The sequence below is a fragment of the Drosophila sechellia genome, chromosome 3R, assembly GCF_004382195.2.
Source record: "Drosophila sechellia strain sech25 chromosome 3R, ASM438219v1, whole genome shotgun sequence".
NCBI lineage: Eukaryota > Metazoa > Arthropoda > Insecta > Diptera > Drosophilidae > Drosophila > Drosophila sechellia.
Genome location: NC_045952.1, coordinates 29,091,907 through 29,101,707, shown reverse-complemented (window position 1 = coordinate 29,101,707; position 9,801 = coordinate 29,091,907). Strand labels below are relative to the sequence as shown.

The 9,801-nt window shown below is 48.0% G+C and overlaps 3 protein-coding genes across 6 annotated transcripts; 2 read left to right on the top strand and 1 right to left on the bottom strand.

Moving 5' to 3' along the window:
- The first annotated feature begins 802 nt into the window (after positions 1-802).
- Positions 803-2,449, top strand: LOC6612901 (cAMP-dependent protein kinase catalytic subunit 2). 2 transcript variants are annotated; one of them, XM_002037357.2, is made up of 5 exons: positions 803-1,195; positions 1,252-1,481; positions 1,546-1,711; positions 1,766-2,043; positions 2,108-2,449. In XM_002037357.2, exons 1-5 carry the CDS (start codon positions 1,019-1,021, stop codon positions 2,319-2,321), a joined length of 1,065 nt encoding a protein of 354 aa, XP_002037393.1. In that variant the 5' UTR covers positions 803-1,018; the 3' UTR covers positions 2,322-2,449. The 2 variants fall into 2 exon arrangements, with proteins under 2 accessions (XP_002037393.1, XP_032578539.1); XM_032722648.1 differs by having other exon boundaries at positions 804-1,195; positions 2,113-2,234.
- Positions 2,450-2,477: 28 nt separating this feature from the next.
- LOC6612900 (cAMP-dependent protein kinase catalytic subunit 2) lies at positions 2,478-4,386 on the top strand. 3 transcript variants are annotated; one of them, XM_032722646.1, is made up of 5 exons: positions 2,478-3,018; positions 3,075-3,240; positions 3,304-3,581; positions 3,635-3,883; positions 3,940-4,386. In XM_032722646.1, exons 1-4 carry the CDS (start codon positions 2,606-2,608, stop codon positions 3,846-3,848), a joined length of 1,071 nt encoding a protein of 356 aa, XP_032578537.1. In that variant the 5' UTR covers positions 2,478-2,605; the 3' UTR covers positions 3,849-3,883; positions 3,940-4,386. The 3 variants fall into 3 exon arrangements, with proteins under 3 accessions (XP_032578537.1, XP_002037392.1, XP_032578538.1); XM_032722647.1 differs by lacking the exon at positions 3,940-4,386 and having other exon boundaries at positions 2,762-2,869; positions 2,940-3,018; positions 3,635-3,918; XM_002037356.2 differs by lacking the exon at positions 3,940-4,386 and having other exon boundaries at positions 3,635-3,918.
- An 832-nt stretch (positions 4,387-5,218) lies between these two features.
- LOC6612899 lies at positions 5,219-7,356 on the bottom strand. Its single transcript, XM_002037355.2, has 2 exons — positions 6,238-7,356; positions 5,219-6,152 (listed from the first exon to the last, which is right to left on the bottom strand). The coding sequence occupies exons 1-2, from the start codon at positions 7,336-7,338 to the stop codon at positions 5,304-5,306; spliced, it is 1,950 nt and encodes a 649-aa protein (XP_002037391.1). The 5' UTR covers positions 7,339-7,356; the 3' UTR covers positions 5,219-5,303.
- Between the last annotated feature and the right edge of the window lie 2,445 nt (positions 7,357-9,801).

Genomic DNA, 9,801 nt, shown 5'->3' with positions numbered 1-9,801 from the left:
ACTCAACCAGGGCTGACCCAATCTGCCAATCTGAATGCCGACCCGGCCGAAAGATAATGATTAATTGTCAATTTAGGTGGCACAATGACAACAGACTGGCCCGAAATGGCCAATAAACGGTTCGGTCGACAGTTACCTTAAAAGCCTGCAACAATTCCGGCATCCGGTTCGTAAGCCTACCACTGTCCCATCTCATGGAGGCCCACTCACATGTCCATCAACATGAAGATGCGGTCTGGAGTTACCAACTTGACTGGCCTGACATGTGGAAATAAATGTACTAGAAAATTACCAACTTATGTAATCTTGGTTAGCATCATTTATCAAGCGGACGTTTTGCAATTTTTCTTACTTTTGCGGCCAGGAGGCAGCCGGAAAACAGGACGAGAGGTCCAGACTCCAGGACATGTCGAGAAGTCGGACTCAGAAGCACATGTGTGTGGACTCAGTCACAGTCGCAGGAAATTGCCATTTCTCAGCAGTCGTCCTGGGAGGAGATGGAGGTGAATTTGTCATACCTTGGAGAAGGGCTCAGCCGGCTAATTGAAAGGATCCTTGACTTTAGGCATTCCTGGAACTTCAGATTCATGAAGTTCACTTTACCTGAAGTTAAACAGCTAAATTGCTGTGATACGATTTATGAAGTATTTCACTAAAATAGACAAACAAATTAGAAACTACAAATGGAGAATCCTTAGAATGTGGCCAGTTATGGGTCATCCCAAATCAGAATGAAAGAGGTCTCAAGAGGTTGTTGAAAATGCAGCAGTTATGGTTGTGACTCCGAGACCAACAGATGTCCTCCACTGCGTGGACTATGCATTGTGGCTTTGACTCAGCCGTCACCGATTATCTGACTAATGAGTAAAACTGCTGAAATCCAAATTCCTAGTGTATCAAGCGCCCATTACCGAATAGATTTGCCACTCAAAATCGCTTCGCTAGTCCAGCTTTGCAACGGAAGGCACTCGCAGAGGCGCCGTAAGATGCGCGATAGGCCGGATAGCGGACTGCTGTTATGAGCCAGCACAATTCGCAGTACGTTTTCAACTCCAAGGAAGACTACAACGTTATCCTAGACAACATGAGTCACGAGTTCGAAGAGCGGTGGAACCACCAGACCCAGTCGCCCTACACCAACCTGGAAAACTATATAACCCGGGCCGTCCTCGGCAACGGAAGTTTCGGCACTGTGGTGAGTTGAAGGGCATTTCTAGATGTGGTACACCTTCGAAATGTAATAATCTTCAGATGCTGGTCAGGGAAAAGAGTGGCAAGAACTACTATGCCGCCAAGATGATGAGCAAGGAGGATCTGGTGCGGCTGAAGCAGGTGGCCCACGTTCACAACGAGAAGCACGTCCTGAACGCCGCCCGATTCCCGTTCCTCATCTACCTGGTGGACTCGACAAAGTGCTTCGACTATCTCTACCTAATCCTCCCGCTGGTCAATGGAGGTGAGCTGTTTAGTTACCATCGTAGGTGAGTATCCCCTTTCTGGAGTGCTCATTTCATCTGATCACAGACTGGGTTTCCCCCTAAAAAGAGTTCGCAAGTTCAACGAGAAGCACGCCAGATTCTATGCCGCCCAGGTGGCACTTGCTCTTGAGTATATGCACAAGATGCACCTCATGTACCGTGATCTGAAGCCGGAGAACATTCTGCTCGATCAGCGCGGCTACATCAAAATAACGGACTTCGGTTTCACTAAGGTGGGGAAAAGACTTCACATATATCCCATTGCTTTCATCCCCAAATAATCACAGCGTGTGGATGGCCGCACATCAACGCTGTGTGGAACCCCGGAATACTTGGCCCCGGAGATCGTTCAACTCCGACCCTACAACAAATCGGTGGACTGGTGGGCCTTTGGTATCCTAGTTTACGAGTTTGTGGCTGGGCGGTCTCCCTTTGCCATTCACAATCGAGATGTAATCCTGATGTACTCCAAGATCTGCATATGCGACTACAAGATGCCCTCTTACTTTACGGCCCAGCTGAGGAGCCTCGTCGAGAGCCTCATGCAGGTGGACACCTCAAAGCGGTGAGTGGAGTGGGAGTGGGTCAAGGTGCTCCTGTCGTGCAGTGCTCATGCTACCCCTTCTCAGTTTAGGAAACTCGAACGACGGCTCTAGCGACGTGAAGGGTCATCCGTGGTTCCAGGGCGTAGATTGGTTCGGCATTCTCAACCAGGAAGTCACCGCCCCCTACCAGCCCACCATTTCCGGCGCCGAAGATCTGTCGAACTTCGAGAACTTCGAGTTCAAGGATCGGTACAAGTCCCGAATAAACCGCCATCCCGAATTGTTTGCGAATTTTTAAATGTCAATGTGTCCTTCGAAATCGTCGTTTTCTTTAGTGTTTGCTAAATTCAAGGGGTGCTATCGTGATTGGATTTTGTAAAACTAGTTTTCTCAACGGTGAATACAGCTCATTTATTATCATTATTACATTCATAAATGGTCTTTCGATAAATAAAAAGCAGCCCTGGAGCGTCAGGTCATTTTCAAACCGGGTTTTCGTAATGCTTTAGACAAAAATTCGAAATTCTGTTATAGTTAATTGACGCGATCACTCAGAACTCTAATACGCGAGTTGTTGTCGCAATGGGTCCCCAACCGGAGCAAACTCAGATGCACTTCAGTCCCAAGGTGGACTACATCCTCATCCTGGACAAGTTGCGCGAGGACTTCAACAAGAAGTTCGCCACCAACACGCCGTCGCCCAGTACGGGACTGGATGACTACGAGATTAAGGCGACCCTCGGATCCGGATCCTTCGGCAAGGTGCAGTTGGTGAGGGAGCGCGAGTCCGGCATCTATTACGCCTCCAAGCAGCTCAGCAAGGATCAGATCGTGAAGACCAAACAGGTGAGCCACGTGATGAGCGAGAAGAACGTGCTGCGATCGATGACATTCCCGAACACGGTCAACCTGATAGCCTCCTACAAGGACTTTGACAGCCTCTACCTCGTCCTGCCTCTAATTGGTGGCGGAGAGCTCTTCACCTACCACCGAAAGTGAGTAGTTCTCAGTAGCCGTCCACAAATAATTTTCCCTTTTCCGACTGTTAAAGAGTGCGAAAGTTTACGGAAAAACAGGCCCGCTTCTATGCTGCCCAGGTGTTTTTGGCTCTGGAGTATCTGCATCATTGCAGCTTGCTCTATAGAGACCTCAAACCGGAGAACATAATGATGGATAAGAACGGATACTTGAAAGTGACAGATTTCGGATTTGCCAAGGTTTTTATCTTATTTTGCTAACACATAAGGAAGCTATCCAAGTTGTTTGTTTTGGGCCCACAGAAAGTGGAAACCCGTACAATGACTTTGTGCGGAACGCCGGAGTACCTGCCGCCGGAGATTATCCAATCGAAGCCCTACGGAACCAGCGTGGACTGGTGGGCTTTTGGGGTACTGGTCTTTGAATTCGTCGCTGGACACTCGCCCTTCTCAGCCCACAATCGCGATGTGATGAGCATGTACAACAAGATCTGTGAGGCGGACTATAAGATGCCCAGTTACTTCAGTGGAGCCCTGCGTCATTTGGTGGACCATTTGCTGCAGGTGGATCTCTCCAAGCGGTAAATAGTTATTCAAGGATCTTTCAGTTTAACGTGACGGGCTTCTTGTCCAGTTTTGGCAACCTGATCAACGGCAATCGGGACATAAAGGAGCACGAGTGGTTCAAGGATGTGGAGTGGATCCCCCTCCTCAATCAGACAGTTAACGCGCCCTATGTGCCCAACATCAGCAATCCCGAGGATATATCCAACTTCGATAAGGTCTCTGATAAACCGCGGCCCAAGGCGAAAACCATGCGACACGAGGAAGCCTTCGCGGACTTTTAAGATAGATTTGTGCTTGTGATAGACCCCTTGACTCTGTAAATTTTCGGCAGCATTAGCTAAACATACTCTAGATCCCCCATTCTTTTGATAGACGACATCTGCTGCTCAAATGTGTGATGTCAACGGCTCTGAATTTCCAGAGGGGGAGTGCTTTTCCTTTGGAGATTTTCTCGGAAAACAGCTGGGCCTGCTGACTCGGTGATTTCCCACACTTGTTGCGCTGGTTTCCCCAATTCTCAATTCGACAAACTTGACTTGTAATTAGACTTGAGGCAGTGCCATAAATCTTGTGCGTTTGTCGCTGCTGCAAGTGGATGGATGGATTTATGGCCACTCTGTTTACTTATCTCTATGTGGGTGTAGCTTTCGCTGAAAGAGTTCGCCTCCGAGTTTGGGTTTGCACGAAATTATGTTAAACAATATTTAAACGAGCTCTCTCGCCGGCGGACCAGAGTCATAAATCTTTTATACCTTTTACTGCTCTTCTGCATATCGGGCCACATTGATTTATATGCAAAGACTTAATAAAAATAGAGCAATGGCCAGACGGCAGAAAAACTAGACGCCATTCTATGGTCCAAGGTCTACCTTTCCATGGGTCCTTTGTCCGGCTAACAAAACAAAGGCACTCGTGGGCAGGGGATGCGTGGGGAAAAGTTATGATTATCATAATTTTTGTTACGTGAGTTTTCATGTGGAAAAGATGAAACATCATCGTCTCCGTCGCAGCTTTCCCCTGGAATCCCGTCTGAGTTTCCTTGCTTTTCCTCCGGGGTGGAAGTCGTCATCGCTGTAATCATGCCACGCATTTACTCCTGTTTTTACCTCTGCTTTTTGGCGCCCGCCAGGCCGGCGCCACTTTCAGCTCCAGACCTTCGGTCCCCCAGATATCCCCTCCTGTATAGTTGTACATATACATTTCTTCTATGGCTTCAGACATCCAGACACATTTTCTCCGTGTTGTGTTTTGCTTTTCGCATGGGTTTTCGGTGGTTTTCGAAGGAAACAAGGGGCTCGCACTTCCTGGCCAGACTGCGAATCAGAATCAGATAGTAAGACATCATGCATTCTAATGAGAATTTTAATTGCAGCCCATTGACCACTTGAAGAGTCCTGTCAGCTTTCGTTCCGGCGAGGAGTTCGCAGGACACGTGCCACGGATGCGCTTCATGCTCGGATGCCCTGAGAATTTCGAGAGTATCGAGTCCGCAACTCGTCACCCGAAGACAAATTTCGAAAATTAGCGATGCCCTGCTCAGATACATTTCACATTACGGACGGACAATTGAATCCCGGGGGTTGCTGCTGCTCATCTGTAAGTGAATTAATTGCTGTTTTGATTGCGCTGGGAAAATGCTGCGACTCGGTACTTGTTTTGGAAAATGAATTGTGTACGTTTATTGCATGGATCGGTGAAAATTCGTTACGAAACTTATGAGATACTAAGCTAGCAGACTAAGACTGCTCCAGCTCCACTTCGACGGAGACTGTGGGCAGATCTTCCTTAAACTCGGGCGTGTAGATTTTTCCGGAGGCCAGGACGAACTGCTCCTGGCAGTCGACGATGAAGTAGGCAAACGGACGATTCACCTCGAAGCGTTCCACTCCAGGCAGTTCGGGTTCAGGTTCCGGAACTGGGAGAACTGTGGACTCCACGCTGGGAGTTCTGGCCTGCATGGTGGCAGCTGACAAGGAATTGGCACTGCTGCCTCCCTCGTCCACGCGCACATTTACAAACTGAACTATCTCATCCACGTGGACATCAGGATCCTCGGACAGCAGGCCCAATTGAGCTTCGGTCCTCGAGAAGATCTTCTTCAAGCCCATCTGCTTGAGCATTGCCTCAGAGCGGGAGGTCTCCTCCACTTGGAACTTGGGCAGCGAAATGTGCAGCTCCTTCATTTGGAACTGCTTCTTGGCCAACAGGAAGTCACTCGTCTGCAGCTGGGAAATCACATCACTAAGTCCATCTGTTTCGTCGGGCAGGACAATGCACAAGGCATATCGGGAGGTTTCGTAGGGCAGGCTTAGAACTCGGGCTTTGACCTGTGGAAGATCTGCAACCTGGAATTTGCCACGGGCATGCATCATTGGAGCCTTCATGGCGTCCTCGTTGGTCATGAAGAAGAACTCATCGCTGCCATCTCGCAGCTGGTAGAAGGAATTGGCCCAGCTGCCGCGGTAGTAGAGTCCGTTAAAGAGGAGCATCTTGGACTTCGATCGTGCCGAGCGTCCCGTGATGGAGTTGGCACTTAGGGCAGAGGTGATGTCATCCTGCTGGAACAAACTACGTGCGCCATTGACCTATGGGGAAGGTAAGGGATAGGTAAATCAAAATAGATAAAATCAAATTACACAAAAATTATTAGAATTAGCTAAAGAGACTCACCCGACTGACTGAAGGTAGGTGCGAATCCAGAGCGAGCATGATTTCATCAGCGCCATCCTTGGCCGCCGTCTTCACCGCGTTTTCCAGCTTCTGGAGGGGCAGACGCACCTTCTCGGGTTCACCGGCGGTCAGCGCGGGAGCTGCCATGATCTTGGCCAGCTTCTCCTCCTCTTGCACAGTCTCGTTCTCCTCGAGGTTCTTGATCTGGCTCTCCTCCTGGTCGCTGCGCTTGTTCTGCTGCTTTTCTGCTGGATTTTCCTCGGCTGCCATGTCTGGTTTTTCCTGTTTTTCCACAGCAAGAGTGGTGGTTTCCTCGGGCTGGGATTCCAATTCAGATTCTGTGGTGGCCTGCTGCTTCTGTTCTTTCTGCAGTAGCTCGGCCTCAGCCTGGGCAACTGGTTTTTCCACATATTGCTTGTCATCCACGTCGCGATCGAACTTGGAGGCCTCTTTGTCGATGATTTCCTGGCCATAGCCATCGGCTGGAATGGCAGGGATGTCCTCGTCGTCCAACTTAATTCTCTTTAGGGTCTCGAATCCAATGACATCCTTGCTGTTGCTTTGTTCGGTGCTTCCCTCTGTGGAATCCGCGTTGTCCTTCTCCTCTGAAAGCTGCAGCGATGTGTTGGGCTCATTCCAGTCGTACTCCTGCCGACTGATATCCTTCACATCCACATAGTAGTGTTTCTCGAGCAGATTCTTGAACTCCTCGCGGGCACTGTTGTTCCGGTAGATGTACAACCAGGTTTGGAAGGAGGGCAGGGCCACGGCAGCATCTCTGTTCTGGTAGCTGCCCAGGATCCTCTTGTAGGCATCCCTCAACTTTGTCCGATCCTTGGGGTAACCGAAGACTTGCTCAAACTCCGAGTAAGTATCGCCTTCGGAAGCCTCCGCCAAAACGGCCAGAATAGAAGCTACTCCCAATGGGGAATGCACCTGATTGGCATCGATGTCCTTGTTGAATTTCAGCAGCTGCAGAGCAATCAGCTGGGAAACCTGGCCGGCGAAGGATCCCTGATTCTCATCCTCCAACTGGGTGGGCAATCCCTGGCCAACAGCGGCCAGCAAAGTGACGAAAATCGCGCAGAGAACCGCTTTCATGGTGACGACAAACGCGAATGAAGCCCAAGAAAGTTGGCCAAAGACTTTTTATGAAAGCCAGCGCCGAGAACCGGCGAGAACGAAGCTCCAAACTGGTTAGGAAATCTTGGCGATCCCAGGGGGCTTGAGAAGGGAGGCTTAATTTGATTAAGCGACCGATCAGCGGACGACGGACAAAGAAAGTCAACGAAAGTGGAAGTGGCGTGGGCCGCTCTCGAGGGCCCAAACAAATGGGTCATGCCAACAATCAATATGTAAATGCTGCACAACAACCGACTGAAACCAGCGCAAACAAAAGTTCAAAGTCATTGAAATGTTAGAGAGCCCACAACAGGTTTCCATCAGCGACTCACTACGTGATTGACATTTGATTTTCTGGCCGGTTAATTGCATTTTCTTGTACTCCTCGTAGTTTATAGTGTGGCAATCCCGTTTCCCCGAAACTCAGGTGGGCTTTCGTTTGTAGACGGGATGTACATTGCCTCACAGCCTCGCAGAGCTATGGAGTTTGGCAATCTTGGGATTTTCGGATTTACCTGACCACGCTTAACCCAGTTTTTCAGGCCCATCGAGTGGCGTGGCACAAGAACAAATCATAGCCCAATCACAAAAAGCTGGCCAAAACAGTTCCAACACACTTGGAGGCCACTGAACTTGGCCATCGCAGTTGTTGCTGCCTCTGCCGCCGATTACCAAATACGATGGCCGCGCGAAAGCGGCCAGAATCGAGAATTCGCTGGGAAGCAAGTACCGAACACAGAGCAAAAATTAACCAAAAATTTAAAATTATAATATTCTACCTAAAACTGCGGTCGATAGTTCTGAATATATTCCGTTGTCCGAAATATGTGAAAATATTTACGCAAACTCGTGAATTTGCTCAACTTTTCTTCGAGTGCATCGGAAGGTACCAGGTGTGACGCTTATACTTGCTAATAAAAGTGCTAAATTAAAGCAAAGCTTACAAACACTGATTCTTTTTGGAGGCTTGTAAACGAGTTTTTCCGTTTTAGAACGAGTCAAACTAAAAGTTGCACAATTTTACAAGGCGAAGAGGTGGGTTTCTCAAAAGGGGCGTGGGGATAAATGTTTTATATACTATAGCTGCCAGTGCAGCGAACTTTACAGAGAGCCACAAAGAACCCGAGGAGCAGAAGATACTGAGCCGCTTATGTAATTTATTCGACAAGTTCCGCATTTGTTCTCGATACCCTGTGTGCATGGAAAGGTTACTGAACTGTGTGATTAATCAGATGTGGTAAAAATCCAGTTTAATTAGCACAGAGTGGAATTGGTTCGAGATTGATTTAACTTATTTGGGCCACTTCGCAGAGTTCGATAAAAGTTATTTTTAAATGTCGTTAGTCACTGGTTTTAAACCCCTTCTTTTGTTCTTAGCTTTATATGAGGGAACACCAATGAACGATACATATTATTATGGTTTCAGAGTATTCTATTTTCGACTTAAACCAGAACACACCAGTACTTTTAGAGTTTGTCACCTTGGGCATGGCATTATATTTTGAAACAAATACGAGTGTTTTGTATTTTTGCTTGGCTTTTTGTCCATAAATTCCAATGCCCAAAACCATAAATTAGGGCCTCTCCAAGTGCTGAGTGGTTGAGACTTCCGCATCGACTTCACACGAGCACCCCAAAAGGGTCGAAAGTTGGGTTAGGTGAATTAGAAGTTATTATGCCAAAACGGCAAACTAGCAAATGTCGCATAAATTAGAGGAGGAATCCGGCAGGACACCTTCCCCAGGATTTCTTGCAGCCGGAAACCTTGTAAGACGAGGCTCAAACAACACCGCGGGGAGACATTAAGGACCGAAATAAGAAGAGTCCTCGCAGTGGACAGTAGTTTTTGGGCTGGGAATAGTTGGGACTACCCCGGCATTCGAATTACTCTTTATAGACGGCGTGACTAATTGTTTGATTTATGCAAATGTACTGAAAAACTTGTTTCTCAACTTTTAGTAATTAGTGGTGGGCTCTTTAAGGAAGTGTACTGAGCTTTAAGAACTGAGGAATCCTTTAGCTATGCCCACTATTTGTCAGGAGGTGAGCTGTCATCTGTCAGCTGTCATGGAAAACGCAATACATCATAAGTCAAAAGGTGAGCTCCGTGGCTCAATTGCTTTTGCCCCGGGCCGCAGCAACTTGCAAAATAATTAAACTTCTGTTTATTCTCTCTGGCTCTTCCTTACCCTCGCAGAACTTCTTAATTATGTTTGATAAACTAACACAGGCCTCTGGATCCCTGAATCCCTGGATGCCAATCCCCTCATATCCTCACACATGTCACGTTGACATTTAGCACTCGACAGGATTCGAGGTGATGAATCTTCCCCTGCTCCTCCGACGGCCATGTGTGCGACATAATTACGAAACAAAAGGCTCAGGAGCGCGGAGATATGATAGGTGAAATACACTTGAAAAATCAAGTTACTCTGAGATACT